Genomic DNA, 20,037 nt, shown 5'->3' on the forward strand with positions numbered 1-20,037 from the left:
TAAAATATATACACTGCTGATGGGTATGGTGATATCAGTATTATTCCCAATATTGCTGATAATTGATTAAATAATAGTCACCCTTTTGGAAAACAGTTGTTATTAACATTGATGTCAACAACATCAAAAATGTTTGTGGAATTGGAGTAGTCCTACTCTTGGAGATTTATAATTAAAGAATGGGAAACATTACATATTATTTGGATGAGGTGTTGTTTGTAGTGTGAGTAACTCCCAGGCCAAGATACTTTTGGAATCACCGAGTGATGCTTTTTTAAAATGTTTCTAGAAATTCTGACTCAGTAGGTGTGGAATGATGCTTAATCTGCATGTTTACCAAACATGATGATTCTGATCATGGTTATTTGTGTATCTTATAATAAGCAGCATTCACTAAATGTCCAGTTAATAGTGCCTTAACAAATTATAGTATTACTTAGTGAAGAATATTATACAGCTTGTAAAAAGTTTTTTGTTTTGTTTTTTAACTAGAGGGAAATGCACAAAATTGTATTTCTATTAATTACAGCTAGACAATATAGACAGACATTGGATCGGAGTCTGGAAAAGAACAGGGAAAATGAAAGCAACTGATTTTATTGGGCCATCAGAATGAATAAGGAACTTCCTTTCTTTAGTCCCAGGTGCATTGCTTTGTTTATGTAATTTCTTTCAAAGTAAATTTGAAATTGTTTTGATTTTTTTCAGGCATGTTACTACCAGATCCAGCGTGAGAAGCTTAACTAGGTTGCGTAACAGCTAACAACTGGATTATCTCCACAGAGTGTTATAGCACCATCTGGCACCTTCCTGTAGTGGCAAAAAAGAATGGTCTTGAAATTAGGATGTTGTGTTATTTTGGTCATTTCTGAGCCTTACTAATGATCAGAGCTCTGAGCCCAGAGGAAGAGACTGTACAGTTTAAAGGGGAGATCGAAAAGGAGGCAGAATTCAGATTGGACCAGTCCCTGGTCTATGTTAAGTTCCCCAGCTCTCATCTACAACGGTTTGGACAAAGAAGACAAGCCTTCCGTCCCTTCCTCAGCGTAGGCTGTGCTGCTCCACACGTCAGGAAGCCCTCTGGAGCTTCCTGCGTTAAGGAAGTTGATGGATATTTTTGAGTCTCTGGTTTGCCTGCAGTTACCCCAGACCCTTTTGCAAGGAGCACATTGTTCTCGAAACGACGGTAACCACACTATGCCTTCCTGAGTTCCTTGCAAACCAGGGTGCATTCTGCTGCTTTGCTGAGTGAGACAGGGGCAAGAGGAACTTTTAAACTGCAGTTTTAACTTTTTCTAAGCTTTTCCACCAGGGTATTCATCATGGGAGAGAGGTTCAAAATAATGACCAACAAATTCCAACCCTAAGCAAGGACCGTGTCCAAACAGGAGTATTTGCCTCCTGAGTAAAAGAACACGGGAATTTTGTCCTTGGTTTCCTTCCAATGAGTGCCACAGAGTGAATACACTGGACTCCACACTGACTCTGAGCTGCTGCGGATCCTCCCCTGTCCGCAGGCAAAGGCTGAGCCCGAGGCCTGGGAATGAGGTGAAGACTTTTGCATGCAGGCTGCAGCGGAGCCAAGGCTGGGAGACAGGGAAGCGGAGACCTGCGTCCGTCCCTGACCTCGTGCTGTGCTTCCCTGCGCCTCCCATGGGACTCGCAGGGGAAGGAAAAGGAAACGAGCTCGGCTTTTCCCATCTGACACATATTGTGACACCTCAACGTCGTAGTGTTCTGCTTTTTTTTTTTTTTTATGTTGTAAGCGGTGGTTTATACTGTACAAGTAACACTAGTAGCTGTTTGGATAACATAGGTGCTCTTCCTCATCTCATCTGCACACGTGGGGAGCGTACGGAGTGTCCTCCTGATTTGTTAAACATCAGCAGATGCTAACTTAAAACAGGATCATGGTTTCTGCTCTACTTTATAATCAAGACGAGTGTTTATTAAAATATTGTTTTGGAATGTTGGCTGTAATGTAACAGCAATTTTCATAATAAAAGACATTCATCTCTATGAGGTTGTTTTGATTGCAGAGGAAATGACACAGGGCAGCCTGCAGTTATAAAAAGCCAGGCTCCGTGTTTTGGTGCCCACATTGTCATCCGTGCCTCAGGCTCCTCGAGGGTCCTAGACATCTCTCTCTCTAAAACAAACTAACTTAATTATAATTATGGCACCTTTAGTGACAAAGGTCAAATTATTAACCTTCTGATCCTATTAGCCTGAAGACAAGGGTCTTAAAACAAGTCTGTTATTTCTTTGAATAAAAGGCATATTTTGATAGTTACTGGGTTTTTATGTTTGTTTTGTTTTTTTCATTTTTGTTTTGTGGGTTTTTTTTTCTCTCTCTTCCTTAAACAGATGCAGGGAAAGGAGGAGTAAGGATTTAAAATCCTGGTTAGAAATGTTAGGCCTTAGCCAATCATCTCCTTGTTGTAATGTCTTCTCAAGAAGCCTGGTGCTTTCTGCCCAAATGGGCCTGAATGGGCCTGCTCGCTGCAGAGGACTACGGCACAGGAAGATCAGTGAATGTGAAACACTTTTCATTTCCATTAGGGAATGCTTTGGCTTTTAAGTAGACTTCGAATTCCACATTTGACTTATAAAGGCAATTGTACTGAATGCCTTTGACCCCCTAGGAGATAGAGATGGGGATAACTGTGAAAATAGAAAGACTTAAGACCCACTGAGTTCTAAAATGCTGGTAGGCCGTCTCAGTTCTCTCAAAAAAAAAAAAAATGTTACAAGTCATCCTTTTATTGGAGTCATGAATGAAACTACCCTGTTACTTTAATTTCTTCTTACTGTACTTATACTTTTCAAATAGCATATTAAAGTTATAAAATTCCAATTCTCTTGGGGGAAAAGCCCTAAAACTCCAGGCCAGTGTCTATAGCAATTTGCAAGGACCTCTCACCCTGATGATGCTCAGCAGCCCGGGAGGCAGGGTTCATCCCACAAATTCCACTTTGTAGACAAGTGGCTATCATTCACTTCCTGTTAGAGCTGAGCCTCGAACTTCCCAGTGCTCTTCCCTCCCACGGCTACAGAGATGTCATTTCATACAGGGCATGTATTAAAAGTTCAAAGTGAAAAGTGAATTGGAGATAAAACTTTTTTCTTAAATCCTCACCTGAGGATGTTTTTCCATTGATTTTTTTGAGAGTGGAAGAGAGGGAAAGACAGAAATAACGATTGAGAAACATCAATTGGTCGCCTCCTGCACACTCCCTGACTAGGGCTCCGGCCAGGGAGGAGCTTGCAGCCAAAGTATGTGCCCCCTGATCCGAATCAAACGCAGGACCCTTTGATCCACAAGCTTTTCATAAAACATTCACAAATGTATCCATTCCCAGCTTGGATTTTGATCTACAGTGGAGAGCAGGGGAAAGCCATATGTTGATTTAGGATAAAGGGGCTGGTAAACCTTATAATCGCTATTTGGTCTTGACCCTTGGCCTTGCTGTCAGCAGTACCCTTTCTCTTGTTTTGTTTTCTGTGATGCCTACTTTCAAAGCTCTTCCCCCCTCCTTGCAATATGAAATGTTCAGACAAAGAAGTAGCTACAATCCGAGACGGGATGGACAAACCATGCATTTCAGAGCAGTGGCTTGGTAGGGGGCCTTCCAGAAGGAACTGCTGTTGTCTTCCATCCTTTTCTCACCACAGCCTGAGAAAACTAGTAAGGTCAATAGGCTTACTCTCAGGTAGGTATCTCCACAGTTTTCCCTTCCGCTAACATAAAATGCTCTCCTCTGTTGTGGGTTGTCTGTGATCCTGAAATACTCAACACAAGCATGAATCTTTAACTATTAACAATGTGTTGACAATTTGAGAGAGGAAATATTAAAGGAAGGCTAAAAATAAAAGAAATTACACAGACTCTTCAGGGTAAGGATTACTTAAGAGTTGTGCCAGGGGAAGCTTGGGGGGTCATTGAATGGTTAGGCTGTGGATTAAATCAAAGAGGATGTGCAGAGATTTAATCTGGAACAGCGAGGTGACTGGCAGTTGATAGCAGCTAATTTCCCGATAAAGCTTTTCTCTCGAGACCAGCAACACTACACCCAGCAACACTATGCGCTTGCAGCCTCGCAGGTAAGACACCCTGCCGAGTGGTCCTCAGTACCAGCAATCCACCTGACTGCCCTTCTGTCCGTTTTCAATAGCTACAGGTACAGGCCTGGGCTTTCTGGTCTAAGTGGTTTAGTAGCATTTAGCAGCATTCTAGAAATTTCAGTGTGTATTAAAGCTGTGCAAAAGTACTTTGTAGGTAAAGAAAAATTGAAAAACTCTTGGGGCAATTATTGACTTGGTATAAAACAGGCCTTAAATAAATGCTTGTCTATTGATTACAAAAAAAAAAGAGAGGGGGGATTGAGTTCTGGGCTCAGCTAGTTCTAGAGGTTTTCTTCCAGCCATAGGCAAGTGCAGTGGGCATTTGAAGTTTTCCCAAGGGAGGGAAACTTCCTCAAAGAGCCGTGGGCCGGTTCCCCTGCCCTCATTTCCTCATGCCCCTTCCCCTGGCCTGCTGGCTGAACGACGTGATGGATGGCGCCCAGCCACCACCTGGAGCAGGAGGGTGAGGAGCACACTGCCTCCGGGGTGGGGGAGGGCTGAGTGGAGAGAACCCACTCTGAGAACTTCATGGAGCAAGGCTGCCCAACCAGCCCGGGGCTGTCTCCGCCTCTGGACGTTTACGTGAGCAAGATATAAACTTCTGTTAAGCCACTGTTGTTTTGGGTTTCTGTTTCTTGAAATTGAACCTACCCAAAGTAGCCCAGCCAGTTTAGCTCAGTGATTGAGCGTTGACCCGTGAGGTTCAATTCTGGTGAAGACATATGCCTGGGTTGTGGGCTGAATCCCCAGTAGGGGGCATGCAGGTGGCAGCCGATTCATGATTCTTTCTCATCCTTTATGCTTCTATCTTTCCCTCTCCCTCTCTCTGAAATCAATTAAAACATATTTTAAAAGATAAAGAAATAAACCTGCCTAAACCAATATAGAAAGTAAGCTCTAAGAGTGTGCCTCAGCAGTAACACACGACTCTGGTACAATGAGAGAACGGGACTCCTGAGTCAGTCAGGCCAGGGAAGCTTCTACGCTCTGGGTGATGCTAAAATCAACGAGGCAAAGCAGAGGGAGTGTTTTATGAAACAGCAGTTTTCTCTTTTGCACAACTAGCGATGATCACAGAGTAAGGACCACAGGGCAAGAATTCCTTGTCTGAGGAGGATCCCAGTGTGTAGCACAGTGCCTGGCTCGCCCAATAAGTGCGTGGAAAATACATTTCAGGGCCCCAAAAGCTGCATGGCCAGCGTGGTTGAGGGAGCGGTGTGCTGTCTATTGATCTGTTCCCCAGGCCTGGATTCTTTGTGGGAGCTCAGGCGGGAGGATGATACCCTCAGACAAAGGCGCAGACATGCCTGACACGGAGGACCTGAAGCGTTCTACACCGTCCAATCCCGAGAATGGTATGTGGCTCCTTTTTCTAAACTAAGATGGCCTGATACCGTCACTCTGGATGGGTGATCAAATACATGGGTAAAATTCTGGTAGATTTACTGCAATTCCTATAGGATCCTGTACACTTTTGAGTGTCCTACCACATGTATTGGTTATAAGTCTAAGTAATTTTGAAGGCGGAGAGGAAAGATATGGACCCAAGGTCTTACTTAAAACTAGAGCTTCATAACTGGTTCGCATTCAAAGGGTCGCTGCATCAAATAGAATCCCTATGAAAATGCTCCTAAAAATCCAAGCATTCACAAAAACCTGCCCAGACCCTTTAGTCAGTGGAATCCTGAGGTGTATATTAAAACCTTATTGGGAGTTAGAGTTTTTCAATAACACCTTCAATAAGCATTTTCAGAAAGTGTAAAGACAAATGACTCTACGTTTGAATTAGGGAAGGAGGACCCAGAATAGATAATTTGGAATAAGCCAAAGCTGGTAAGATTGGGGAGAATATAAACAATATTGCTCTCACCACATCTTCCACCTGTGTACTATGACCTCATATTTCACCAGGCGTTAGCAGCAGCCCTATGGGAGAGCCAGCATATTCTCTTCTTGCCACAGGCACCTGGATTCCAGGTAGCTGGCTGACTTTCTGAGCAAGTGACAGAATAGGGCCTGAAGGCAGATCTTCTGGGCTCAAACTCAGTGTCATCGCCACCCCTCAGTGCCATCTGTCCCTGTGGCACGTCTCAGCTGGCTTGTCCTTCTCGTGCACTCTGCTTTCCTTGCCTCCTCCACTTGCCTGCCACCCTGACTGCCCTCTGCCTTTCCCAGGTCTCTCTCAAACCCTGAGGCTTGTGCTGCAAGAGCTGAATCTGTTCTACAGCCGAGACGTGAGCGGACTGTGTCTCCTGTACGACCTCCTCCACTCCCCATGGCTGCAGGCTCTGCTCAAGGTGCACCTGACACTCAGAGGCCTTGGCCCCTCCTGGGGGCAAGAACCGCCTTCCCAGCCGGGCCGTGGCCCTGGCAGGAAATCCCAATGGGGAAAATGTTCTTTTCTAAATTTGTTAAGTGTATTTTTAAAAATATGTTTTATCGATTTTCTTTACAGAGAGGAAGGGAGAGGGAAAAAGAGCTAGAAACATAAATGAAAGAGAAACATCGATCAGCTGCCTCCTACATACCCCCTATTTGGGGATGTGCCTGCAACCAAAGTTCATGCCCCTGACTGGAATCGAACCTGGGAACCTCCAGTCTGCAGGCCGATGTTCTATCCACTGAGCCAAACCGGTTTTTGCCGTTAAGTGTACTGTATTTTCTGGCATATAAGACGACCCCCTAATTTTACAGTTAAAACACAGGTTTAGGCCTATATTCGCTGTATAAGACTACCCCCCACTTCCGAGGCAACACCAGTTCTTTTTTTAATAGACCGCCTCTCTGATGCTGGCCAATCTGAGCAGGCTTTTTATTAGAACACAGTGTAGCTTCGGGTACAGGACATGTACACTGTGTTCTAGTAAAAAGCCTGCTCAGATTGGCCAGCGTCAGAGAGGCGGTCTATTAAAAAAAGAACTGGTGTTGCCTCGGAAGTGGTGGGTAGTCTTATACAGCGAATATAGGCCTAAACCTGTGTTTTAACTGTAAAATTAGGGGGCCATCTTATACGCCGGAAAATACGGTATTTTTATTGATTCCAGAGAGGGAGGGACAGGAAAGGAGAGAAGCATCCATGATGAGAGAGAATCATCGATGGGCTGCCTCCTGCACGCCCCACACTGCGGATAGTGCCCTGACCAGGAATTGAACTAGGACCTCCTGGTTCATAGGTCGACACTCAACCACTGAGCCACGCTGGCCAGGCAGAATACGTTCTTAGAGGGCAGTTCTCAGAGAGAGCCAACACACCTCTCAGTTTAGGAAGGAGCTAAGTTAGGGGGTAGCGAGGATATGGCAGCTCCTTTCTTCTCTCCCCGAGGGCCCTGGGATCACGAAGCAGCCACGTTCGTATCTTAAACTCACACAGGGTTCTGCATCAATCACATCTCAGGGAAGTGGGGACCCCACCTGCTTTGTGTCAGGTGCTCTCCCTCCTGGAGAGCTCAGCCCGGGCTGGCTGGCGCGGACCTCGCTCACAGGACCTCGCTCACACCACTCACACCGCAGCGTCTGTGCTTTGCGCTACTCCTCCCGGGTCCCGGACACTGAGCGCCACCCTGAGGCCGAGCAGGGTGTGCGGCTCTCCAGCCAGCGGTCGGCAAACTCATTAGCCAACAGAGACAAATATCAACAGGACAACAACTGACATTTCTCTTGAGAGCCAAATTTGTTAAACTTAAACTTCTTCTAACGCCACTTCTTCAAAATAGACTCGCACAGGCCGTGGTATTTTGTGGAAGAGCCACACTCAAGGGGCCAAAGAGCCCCATGTGGCTCGCGAGTCGCAGTTTGCCGGCCACTGGACTAGGCTATGCTGGCCTCTTGGTCTTGGTTCTGCATCCGTAGGAGAAACGATGTTTCTAAAATGAGATGAAGGGCTGCACCGTGGAGACAGGCGGGCCTCGGTGTGCTCGGCCCTGGGGTGGGAGAAACTCCTAAGACTCAGCGGGGGTGACGTCAGAATTTTCACAAATGAACTCTTACTGGAGAATTAAGAAAGGGGGGGAACACAAACAAAAGGGAAGAGCGGAGTACAAAGAAGCAGGTGTGTGCCTGGCCTTCGGTTCACATTCTCCCGTGAACCCTGATCCTAGCTCTCACGTTCTGCCCAGCTGCCGGGCCCCGGGCCTCATGGGGGTCTGGCCCCAAGTGGCCATTGGCCTCAGTCCTAGAAACCCGCCTCTTTCTTGTTTTTTTTTTTTTTTTAAATATATATTTTTATTGATTTTTTACAGAGAGGAAGAAAGAGGGATAGAGAGTTAGAAACATCGATGAGAGAGAATCATCGATCAGCTGCCTCTTGCACACCCCCCACTGGGGATGTGCCCACAACAAGGGTCCGGAATCGAACCTGGGACCTTTCAGTCTGCAGGCCGACGCTCTATCCACTGAGCCAAACCAGTTTCAGCTTTCTTGTTGTTTTTTTTAACAAGAGAAAAGGTTGAGTCTTTCAGTGAAATCAGTTAGGGAAATCACTCTCCCATGGCAACCAGCGGGAGAGACTTTGGAGCATGAGAACCACCAGCTTGGCTTCATCTCTCCGTGGCAACCGGAGACCCCTGGCTAAAGGCCAACACGCTGCCCCGCTGCTTGTGCGGCTCCTGCTGCTCCTCCCCTTGGGGATGTTGGCCCCCAGGATGTCCGCGGTTCTGTGGTGGACACGCCCTTCTCGTTCTCGTTCCCCTGCCCTCTGCAGGTGTATGACAGCCTCCAGGAATTCAAAGGGAAGAAACTGCTTCCCGCCACCTCCCGGGCACAGGCGCTGTCCCACGAGGTGAGGTGGCTTTTAGTCCCCAGAGCAGCAGAGCTGGGAGGGGCTGCATTTCACTGCCGGGGCTTCTTAAAGAAACCAGCGGCGCTCATGGCAAAGGCTGGTGGATGATTATGCATCTGCTGAGGGTTTCTCATGGAGCTGTACTAGAAGGGGGGGAACTGGCCGCTGTCCCCCACATTAAACAATTTCACAACGTGTGCTTTCTCCCCGACCAGGTGGTGGAGGTGTTGCATGCAGCCCCTGGTTCCCCTGAGACCCAGGAGCTGAGACAGATCCTCCAGGCTCCGCACTTTGAGGCAAGCGCTTGCTAAATGAACAAGACGCCCCTGCCTGGCCCATAAGCAGAGGGAATGAACAAGACGCCCCTGCCTGGCCCATAAGCAGAGGGAATAAACAAGACGCCCCTGCCTGGCCCATAAGCAGAGGGAATGAACAAGACACCCCTGCCTGGCCCATAAGCAGAGGGAATGAACAAGACGCCCCTGCCTGGCCCATAAGAAAGGGAAGAAATGCCGGGGAAACGTGCTCTCGGAAGGCAGGTCCTACTGCTGTACACGGGGACCTGCTGTTTGTACCGAAGCATGCAGGAGCCGGATATGTCATTGTTGTGTCTTACACAGCATCAAGTCGCTGTTTACTAGACAGCTCTGTCCTACGTGTGCCGTTTGCTCACCTCGCCCTTCCCTGTCCCCAGGCCTTGCTCCGTGCCCATGACACTGTGGCTCAGAGAGACTTTGAGCCCCTTCTGCCCCCACTGCCGGACAACATCCCCGAGGGCGAGGAAGCAATGAGGATTGTTTGTTTGGTGAAGAACCAACAGCCCCTGGTAAGACAGCCGTTTTATAATTCCCGTTAGGATTATACCGGGGTTCACTGTGAACTAGATCATCTCTAGCGGCTTCCTGGCCATGCTCTTGCCTGCGGTCCCAGGCACAGTCTGAGGCACTCAGGACATGGGAGAGGCACTCAGTTCCAATGTATTTCACTCAATTCTAATGTATTTGCCCAGTTCTTCCCCCATCCCCGCCCCCATTAATGGGAAGCTAAGAAAGGCATTCTTTTGATTTTCTAAGAATAGCCCCTTGATTAGTTGTAATTCTGGGATGTTTCTTTATCTCTGGAAGGCTCTACATGTGGTTATGTCTGTGCGGTTAGAGAACTCAGGCAGCTGATGTTGAATGGCCTTTCCCTTTAAAAATATATATATATCTTTATTGATTTCAGAGAGGAGGAAGGGAAAGGGAGATAGAGATAGAAACATCCATGATGAGAGAGAATCATTGACTGGCTGCCTCCTATACTTCCCCTAATGGGGATCAAGCCCACAACCCAGGCATGTGCCCTTGACTGGAATCGAACGAACCTGGGACCCTTCAGTATGCAGGCTGACGCTCTATCCACTGAGCCACACCAGCTAAAGCAGCCTTTCCCTTTCGATGGCTTGGCATGGCCCTGCTCGGCAGGAATGCCTTCATCTGAAAGACCAGAGCTCTGCTGAGGGAAGCCAGCAGAATGGCCCCGAAGCTGAAAGAGGAACCCATTGTACTCTCTCCCCAGGGAGCCACCATCAAGCGCCACGAGATGACCGGGGACCTCCTGGTGGCCAGAGTGATCCGCGGCGGGCTGGCCGAGAGGAGCGGTAGGCCGGCGCCCCAGGGTGCAAGCGGGACGGGAAACTAGGCAACGCTCGGGCAGGAAAAGCCCTCTGTCCTAACCAAGGCTGGGGCTGTGATAAGTGCCGTTGCAGTGCTTGGTGACCAAGGAAAGAAGGGATACATATTCCAAAGGAATCCTGTCCCTCCTTCTCTGAGCTCCTCCGCCTGGGCTCCATCATCATGTTCCCTCTAAGTACTGTATTATCATGCCATTTTACAGAGGGGGAAACTGAGGCTCACGGTGATTAACGAACTTGCTCCATTTGAGTTGGGATTCAAGTCCCGGTGAGCCTCACTCTATCTTCCCAACTTTCACTCTTCACTCGGTCCCCCTGCTCTCAAAAGGCATAGCTCTTCCGCCTCCTGAAACGCCTCTCGCTGGCCCTTTCTTCCCGCCATGAACCTTCCACTCTGTGCTGCCGGAGCCAGCTGCTCTGTCCCTGCCGCCCCTGTCCTCACTGTCCATGGCCCCCAACCCAGGCACAGCCTTTTACCCCGACAGCCTTACAGTAACCCCCCAGGATCTCCTCGTTGCTAAGTCCTCTGGCCCTTCCTCCAGCCTCTCTGGCGCATGTGCTGTTGTTGACCTTGCCTTTCTGGAAACTGTCATCCTCCTTGGTTTCTGGCCAGTGACATCATCCTGCTTATTGTCTCCCCTTTCTCTCCGCCCCACTGTTCTGCTTCGTATTTCTCAAGGCTTGATCTTCACCCCCAGGTTTCTCCACGGGGTCTCTCTTGAGGTGTTCCCCCATTCCCTTTCCCCTTATCATTTCCTCAGGACCCTGACATCTTTACTTGTAGTGTTATCTTCTAAGCAGTGTTCCAGTTCCCATTTCACCACAACAGATTAGCAAAAATAAAGATGCTGCCATCAGTTAATACCCAGGGCTGGCTGGGAAGTGGAAAATGCAGTTCCCCTGCACTCCGGTGGTGGTGTAAATTAGAATAACTGCTTTGCTCTATTACTCTCAGCATTAGTATTTCACTGTCAGAGCCCGCCTGAGTGAGCGGCTTTGTCACAGAGCTTTGGGACAGCTGCCCCTGTCTTCGCCAATACCGTTGTCCCCTTCTCTGTTTTGTGTTCCCGGCTGCCTAGGTTTGCTTTATGCCGGAGACAAACTGGTGGAAGTGAATGGAGTTGCGGTTGAGGGACTGGACCCTGAGCAAGTGATCCACATTCTGGTAACCGTCTCCTCCTGGCCGTTGCGTGCCTCACGGAGATGCCAGGCTGAACGGGCCGTGCAGCCCCTGGTGTGTCCACCGAGTGCGAGGGCACTTCATCCCTCTCCACGCGTCCTCTCTCCAGGCCCCAGACCCTGTCTGTTTCTGTATGCCGGGCCCCCGCCCAGGACAGAGCAGAGCTGAACTTCTTCCTAATTTCCTATTTAGCTGTGACCCCTTGTGGAAGTTCCTGTGGAGAAACCACCGTTACACTCGAGCATTTGAGTTGGAGCTCCCTGTGCTGAGTCCCAGGAACTCCCCGAACTCGGCCATGTGTCATCCTTCCCCCTCTGGCATTTTCCAGGCCATGTCTCGCGGCACAATCATGTTCAAGGTGGTTCCAGTTTCTGACCCGCCCGGGAACAGCCAGAAGATGGTGAGAATGTACTGCGCCTTCCTGCTACTGTTTTCTAGGCCAGTGTTTTTCAACCTTTTTTGGGCAAAGGCACACTTGTTTCATGAAAAAAATCACGAGGCACACCACCATTAGAAAATGTTAAAAAATTTAACTCTGTGCCTATATTGACTATATATAAAGTAATTCTCTTGAATAGGAATCAAATAAACACAAAGAAAGTATTTTATAATTACTTTATTATGAAATATTAAGTAAACAAAATAGTGAAAAATTATAAAATTCTTGTCTTGTCTGCACCTACGGCACACCAGGCAACAAGTGTGCCGCGGAACAGCGGTTGAAAAACGCTGCTCTAGGCTGTTGTGCCCTTCTTCGATACTGTGTCTATTCTTCAATACTGATGACATGAGAGGCAAATGAATAAAGGAATACAATAAAAGGAGATGAGGCACCAAGAAGTTAAGAAGTCTTATAAAGAATGGCGAGCATGCCCTAGCTGGTTTGGCTCAGTGGATAGAGTGTCAGCCTGCAGACCACAGGGTTCCGGGTTCGATTCTGATCAAGGGCATGTACCTTGGCTGCAGGCTCCTCCCCAGCCTGGGCCCTGGTTGGGGCTCATGCAGGAGGCAACCAATGAATGTGTTTCTCTCACATTGATATTTCTCTCTGTCTTTCCCTCTCTCTAAAAATTAATGGAAAAATATCCTCAGGTGAGGATTGAAAAACAAGAAAAAAGAATGGTGAACATGTGAGCAAAACCTCTGAGAACTAAGATTATATTCCTAGAGTCACTTTTCCCATAGCTCTTAGACTCAGTTCGAGAGGCAAGCCCTCCTTTTCTGTGGGGATGGAGAGGAGAGATAGAACGGTCGATGGAAGAGTGGGAGAAAGTTCTGTCTGGGCGGCCCAGCCGTGCACGGGTTCTTCTGACAGGGCCATTATGCACCCCCCCCATCCTTCCCGTCAGGTGTACGTTCGAGCCATGACTGAGTACTGGCCCCAGGAGGACCCCACCATCCCCTGCACGGAGGCCGGGCTGCCTTTCCAGAAGGGGGACATCCTCCAGGTGGTGGACCAGACTGATGCGCTGTGGTGGCAGGCCCGGAAGATCTCAGACCCGGGCACCTGTGCAGGCCTCATCCCTTCCAGCCACCTTCTGACCAGGTGAGGCGCGGGCGGCTCCCGGACTCAGCGCTGAGCCACCGGGAAAGAGAGCGTTCCGCAGGCTCCGTTCCTGCAGTTCAGATGAGAAGAGAGAGACAGGCAGATGGACAAACTCACACACTGGCTTATAAATCCAAGTGCCGACGTATCCATATGCCCTCCGCTTATTAAATACCGAAGGATTCGAATAGTAATACCAGTTAGAAAAGAGGGAAAACACGTAGGAAACCAAATTAAACTTTAAGTGGTAGTTCCAACTCCTCTCTCAACCTTTCAAGGCTGAGTTGAAACCTCAGATACTGAAGCTCAACCCATCACCCTCGCTTCTGTGCTGCTGAGTCCAAGGGAGTAAAGACAAAAACAAAACAAAACAAAACAAAACAAAACAACGCTTTTACAAGGTGGAAGGCTCAGCCCATGTAAAGAAACCAGGAAGTTGAAAAGAAACTAGCAACGGATATTGAGAATAAATAATGAAGCAGGATGAAAATCAAAACAGTCTGGTGTTCTGATCCACTAGGTCAATTGCTGTTGAGCAGTCTGAGAACTGACTGTTGAATTTAGCAACATGGATGTTTTTGGGGGTCCCGATAAAAGTGATTTCTGGGGCAGAGGGTAGGGATGAGGGCAAAATGTTAGAAGAGGTATTTGTGTGCCTGACAGCATCTTCAGGAATTAGGGCAGACTGTGAGTGAGCAGGAATAATCTGAGGTCACCAGAAGGAGGGAGTAGGGGTGGGGATAATAGTCAGAGCTGGGGATTCTAGGAGGAGGGAGAACAATCTGGAGATTCTCTGACAAGCAAGGACACGGACCGAGCTCCAGGCATGAGTAATGATACGCTGGGCCCGCTGACAGCGGCTGTGTGCCCCTCTCTCAGTCATGCTCAGCGAAGTCAGGGAGGCAGCTGGAAGGAACAGAGACATCAGAGGAACTGGCAAAAGCTACATATCAAGGCTCCCCTGCCCCAGAGCTGCTGTGCCTGACACCACTGGGAGGGGGAGGGGCCAGGTTCCCCGGGAAAGGTGCAGGCACAGCTGGCCTCAGGGAGACCTGGGCTTTCTGAGAGCGAGGATTGAAGAGCTGGCTCACAGGTGGGGCTGGGTGTGTGTGAGAGGGCTCGGGAGGGGCCTGGTGGGCAATCCCCAGGGATTAGAGTGTAGGGGACAGGGGTGACCTGAGCTCTGGGGGCTCAGGACACAAACAGGGATAAAGGCCCAAAGAGATCCTTCTCCATGGTCTCCTGAGGGCAAATGTGGTGAGGAGGCTCTGGTGGGGTCCTGCACGGGGCACACAAAATGCCAGGGGTATTGGACGAGGAGCAATAGCAGGAACTGTCTCTAAGGAATGGTGGAGGGCAGGCAACCACAGCCAGAGGGAAACAGCACCTTCTAGAACATTCTAGTGAGACCAGCTGAGGAGGGGAGGGAACTGTAATGAGGCCTGTGGCCTGCGAACTGTGGACATGGGCACATTTTTACTCTGAGTCAGTGTGGCTCTAACAATATCCCATGAGGCAGGAGAAACGTGAGAAAGGCAGTGTGTTTAGAGAATTATTTGACAATACGTTTGGGAAAGAAATCTTTTTCCCTTGGGCAGAGACAGCAAGATTCTAGGAACATTCTGACCGGGATCTATGCCTCCTGGGTTGACCTGGGTTGATTTTTCTTCTCATAGTGCATTTCTTGTTTTGTAGGAAGCGACGAGAGTTCTGGTGGCCTCAGCCATACCAGCCCCACACCCACCTCAAATCACCCACCTGTGAGTGTGCTGACATCTCAATTCCAGCACGTGCACCGTGGCAAACTGGCTTCCTGCCCAAGACAGGATCTTTATTTTTATTTTTAAAATATATTTTTATTGATTTCAGAAAGGAAGGAAGAGAGAGAGAGATAGAAGCATCAATGATGAGAATCATTGATTGGCTGCCTCCTGCACGCCCCCCACTGGGAATCGAGCCTGCAACCCTCGCTGGTCGATGCTCCACCACTGAGCCACGCAGGCCAGCCTCCTTTGTGTTTTAACAAAGTTTGTTTATCAAGCCAGATTGAAACGCTCCTGTAATTCATTTTCCTATTTCATTTCTCAGAGACACGTGGGAATGCTGACAAAGCTTTTAATCAGTATCTGGAAACTAGTATGGCCTCTGGGTGACATGCAATTTGCTCATTTAGCCCAGGTGCAATTCGTATCAGCGTTTTTGAAAAGCTCACCCTGAAAACAGCTTGCAGACCCTATTAAATCCTCACAAATCCCTAAGGCCAGGGCTGGAGCCACTGACTCAAAGGGTCACCTCTTACAGGGATGTTTCTGATGGAGTGCGATCACTTTCTAAACTATTAGATCATTTCTTTTTCACTGTTGTAGATGATTCTACAGTAGATATCATTTTGCATCTTCCTGCTCTGCTTATATGTTACCTTAGGAAACAAAAATCCCAAGAGCAGTTTACTGAGTCAAGAGATTTGGGCATTTTTATTAATGAAGACTTACTGAAAAATTCCAGGCCTATGTTAGTTTGCAGATGGTTATCAAAAAGTTATTTACTGAAGATGCACTTATAGTTGTCATCCTTCTATTTTTCCCACTTTCTTTCCCTTTCCTCCCTCCCTCCCTTCCTGTCAAGATACAAGTTCCTAAAATATGCTGAACTGAGCATATTAATTTCAGAAGTGAGTAGAATGCAATCTTTTATTGGGATGAAAAGTAGGATTTGCCAGATAGAAGTAGATCACCAATTTTAATAAGGCTCATAACAATATTAGTTTCTATAGGCTATTCACTTATCATTTTGTTACTAAATCTTTACTAAATTTCTGAAGAATAAGCCCAGAATATTAATTACTATAATTTTGGCTCTTTGCTTTTCTACATTGTAAGTAAATTAATATGAGAAACTGAGTATAGACTAATGTGTGCCCCTCTCTCCCCACCTCTCTCTCTCTCTCTCTCTCTCTCTCTCTCTCTCTCTCTCTCTCTCTCTCTCTGCTTCAATCGTTTGGCTGTATCCAGCGATTTCTATGGAAGAAGGTAAAAAATAGTATTGGGGAAAACCCTCATCTCCAAAGTCTCCTAGAAATGTCCTGTAGTTCTCCTCATCAGCTCCATTGAGTTCAGCTGTTTATTAAGCTCTTCCTATGTACCTAGTGGTGTGCGAGTCACTAATGCCCCAATGTATGAACAGATGACAGTCAAAAGAACACACACAGTATATTGTCTTAACCTAAGAGGAATAAAAGAAAAGCGAACTAACATTTACAGTTTCCAGCCCCAAAGTTGAAGGCAGCCCACCATAAGAACTCAGAAGAAAAAAAAAGAAAGCTAGGAAACAGCTCCGCACTTTTGAATCAACTGCTTTACACATACTGTCTTCAAAATAGCAGCCACCCTAGCCAGCAGTGTGGACTGGCTGATTTCGAGAGAAAAAATCAGTAGCTTTATGAGATCCCAGAATGACAAGTTTAAAAGTCAGGGCTACTTGTGCTGTTACTATAGCTTTTGTTTGCCTTTAGAAAAACAAAAACAAACTATTATAGTTATGTCCTAGGAACTAGTGAATTCATTGTTGCTATAAACTACTAATGTAGAAAATAATCTCTAAATGAAGATAAGGCATTGAATAACACCGTTGAAAATCTCAGCTACACTACTTGTTTATCTGTGCCCCTTCTCTATAAAATAGAATTTATTTCATAAAATGTTTCATGTGAAATATTTTATTTAAAAACGTTGATTAATGCTGTGCCTTTTCAGGAGGTGATAAGTACTACTTTATGACATCATAGTCTATTATATAGAATATAATATGTACTTTTAAAACATATTTAACACATTTATTAAAACACCATTTATTGATCTCCAGGGAAGTCCTGGCCACTGGGCAAGGCACAGAGGTACAATGCTGAAATAAAGTATATTTTGATATTAAGAGGAAAATTCAACTCAGTTTAATAAATAATCCACGTACCTACTATGTGCAGGACGTTGTACAAAGACCTGGAAAGTATGCAGACATTAGTAAGACATTCTCGCTCTCAGGCGCAGTTTGGGCAGGTAAACACCCAGTGGTTACATTACAAGGTAGATAGATGTGCAGCTGCAGAGTTCCAGGAAGCAGGAAGAAAATGCCGTCCTGAAAACGGCAGGGATATTCATTTTGATCAGGTTTCACAGGGACCTTGAACATTATAGCAAAAGCAACAGCTTAAGCAGAGGCCCAGAGGAAGAGCCAGTGATGCCAGCTAACAGGAATGTAAGATCTGTGAGGGATGGCAGTGGACAGTGGCCTTTAAAGTTGGGTTGGGGTCATGTTGTAAAGCAGAGATTTGTCATTTCATGGCTCATAAACTAATTACTAAAATTCTGCGGCACACCAAAAAAAATTATTTTTTGCCAATCTGGCAAGTTTTATAATTTCGATTAATTTACAAAGTGACTTTTTAAAAAAGCAGTATATAAAAGTCCTTGAATATAAGGACTTCTGGTACCGCGAATTAACTAATCATATGCAACCTTATTATGCTACCTGACCAATAAGATGCAACTCTGTACACACAGGTCAATTCCGGGCATTCACACTGGACGGTTATTGTTGTGTTGGCTGTTGTCATTTTCTTATTTGACAACCTAAGGGAAAGAGGTCAGTGCCCCGGATAAACAGTCAGATGTTGATGATTGGAAAATTCTTGTGGCTCACTGGTTGAAAATCGCTGTTGTAAAGGGTTTTCAGGACTAGGATGAATGGCTTTAAAAGTTATATTCTTTTATTCTCTTATACATAACCAAGCTAAGGTAAAACTAGTTAACACTATTGAATGTTTGCCTCGTGCCTTTTCATCATCTTATTTATTCCTATCCTATATGGTTGGTGTTATTACTATTCCCATTTACAGAAAGAAACTTACACTTACAAGGCAAACTCCTCTATCCAGCTTCTGAAAGCCCATTCTTTAAAATTTGTAGCTGCCCATATCATACATCTTCATTTAACACAGTGGAGCCTTTTTTTTTAATCCCGTGAGTGAGCATTAGTTGTAAGAGTAGCATTCTTAAAGGTGGCCTGTGCTTTACTGACAGAAGCCTGCATATAGGGAGTTTTGTTTGTGATGCTAACACACTTAAGTTCTCCTCTTCCCTTGTATAGAAGACGACATGAAGATTGACGAGAAGTGTGTGGAAGCAGGTAACATTTCCTCTTGATAGATTTACCAGCAGCAGAAATATGGAGCACCTCAGAGCCAGAGTCTTTTAAGCAGAGCCAGCCAAAGGGGCCACAGGCCTTTCCTCTGATAGAAAGGTGTAAAATGAATCCTTTTTCTGTGGTTTTGACACTTGGAAGAGCAGTCCAGCTATGGGGATGTCTCCAGGTCTAACCAACCTTCTAGAAATCAGTACCTTGGAAATGATCCCATTAACACTGGGGTGTTACATTGAATAACATTCAGGTGGAACATAGAAAAACCATGAGAAATACTGTAAAATATTGAGGTATCACATTTTTAAAAAGCAAAATGTATATAATAGTTTGATATTGTCTGGTACCATCTTCTGATAGATTATAGTATAGATAAATAGTACAGGTTCCAAATTTGAGAAATATATGAGAACTTTTTACATTTCTATACTTAATTAATTAATTAATTGATTTAAAAATATATTTTATTGATTTTTTACAGAGAGAAAGAGAGAGGGATAGAGAGTTAGAAACATCAATGAGAGAGAACCATTGATCAGCTGCCTCTTGCACACCCCCTACTGGGGATGTGCCCACAACCAAGGTACATGCCTTTGACGGGAATCGAACCCGGGACCTTTCAGTCCGCAGGCCGAGGCTCTATCCACTGAGCCAAACCGGTTTTGGCTCAGTTTTATTTCTTGAGGCAATAAATGCCCCCAGGTTCTTCCATAATCCTTCCAGACACGTTCTGTGCATAGAAAGCAGGGATGTACATTTTTTCCTACTCTCTCTCACACTGATACTTACCTTAAACACACACACACACACACACACACACACACACACACACAAATAAAAATACCCTCAGATAAAACCCTACACAAACTGTTCTGTTCCTGGCTTTTTAACTTGGCATTACATATATCTTGGAGATGATTCCATCTTGGTACGTAAAAAGCCACCTCATATTTTTTAAACAGCTTATTTTTATTCTAAGCAATGCTGCAATGAATACGTTTGATGCAGCATTGCCTGATTCAAGGACGTGTCGATTGGTGATGTTGCTTTATATTTCAATAAAACCTAGCTCCTTAATCCTCAGTATCTCTTTCCAACACGAACAAGAACATTTTAACTGATGAGAAAGTCGGCTTCAAACCGTTCATATACTCATTCTCCTTACCACGCTTCCCTGGCTGAGGAGCCCCCAGTCTTCCGCAGGGCACACCCCTCCTGCATCTGGATGGCCCTCGAAGAGCGCAAATATCCAACCACCTATAGGAGCTCCCCCCGACATTCTGCCTGTCCCTCCTCTTTGAGCCTCGTTCTATTTATTCTCTCCTATGTCGTTTATTTTAAAGTCCTATTGTACCCTTCCTTGATATCATGGCCCAACTGCTCAACACCATCTCTCACTTAAGACTGATACGTGCCAAAGAGACACCACTGATTTTGTCCTGATTTGGGAACACATTTTACAGTTGGTGTGTGTGCAGAAGCACGGGGACAGGGGATTATGCTGTTAGACTACAGATTGAGTATGACCTGTAATATAATGACAC

General features: G+C 46.3%; 2 protein-coding genes across 12 annotated transcripts in view; both read left to right on the plus strand.

Moving 5' to 3' along the window:
- The window catches only part of ALS2 (alsin Rho guanine nucleotide exchange factor ALS2), a 52,645-nt gene extending 50,352 nt beyond the window's left edge, over positions 1-2,293 (plus strand). For all 7 annotated transcript variants that reach the window (XR_004984972.2, XM_036421547.2, XM_036421545.2 and 4 more), the window contains one exon: positions 709-2,293. Coding sequence is in view for 6 of the 7 variants with exons in the window: in XM_036421547.2 (XP_036277440.1) it covers positions 709-747 (39 nt within the window). In the remaining variant the exon portion in view is untranslated. The remainder of the gene's footprint in view (positions 1-708) is intronic.
- Positions 2,294-3,330: 1,037 nt separating this feature from the next.
- Positions 3,331-20,037, plus strand: part of MPP4 (MAGUK p55 scaffold protein 4) — a 29,175-nt gene continuing 12,468 nt past the window's right edge. For 2 of the 5 annotated variants that reach the window (XM_036421554.2, XM_036421556.2), the window contains exons 1-13: positions 3,331-4,104; positions 5,302-5,480; positions 6,301-6,422; positions 8,825-8,902; positions 9,118-9,198; positions 9,597-9,728; positions 10,460-10,559; positions 11,654-11,739; positions 12,083-12,154; positions 13,104-13,300; positions 14,996-15,060; positions 16,312-16,329; positions 18,443-18,481. In XM_036421554.2, the coding sequence (XP_036277447.1) occupies positions 5,402-5,480; positions 6,301-6,422; positions 8,825-8,902; positions 9,118-9,198; positions 9,597-9,728; positions 10,460-10,559; positions 11,654-11,739; positions 12,083-12,154; positions 13,104-13,300; positions 14,996-15,060; positions 16,312-16,329; positions 18,443-18,481 (1,069 nt within the window). In that variant the 5' untranslated portion in view covers positions 3,331-4,104; positions 5,302-5,401. The remainder of the gene's footprint in view (positions 4,105-5,301; positions 5,481-6,300; positions 6,423-8,824; positions 8,903-9,117; positions 9,199-9,596; positions 9,729-10,459; positions 10,560-11,653; positions 11,740-12,082; positions 12,155-13,103; positions 13,301-14,995; positions 15,061-16,311; positions 16,330-18,442; positions 18,482-20,037) is intronic. The other 3 variants (XM_036421555.2, XM_036421558.2, XM_036421559.2) reach the window with 2 other exon arrangements.

Source organism: Pipistrellus kuhlii, unplaced genomic scaffold, assembly GCF_014108245.1.
Source record: "Pipistrellus kuhlii isolate mPipKuh1 unplaced genomic scaffold, mPipKuh1.p scaffold_m20_p_7, whole genome shotgun sequence".
Lineage (NCBI taxonomy): Eukaryota > Metazoa > Chordata > Mammalia > Chiroptera > Vespertilionidae > Pipistrellus > Pipistrellus kuhlii.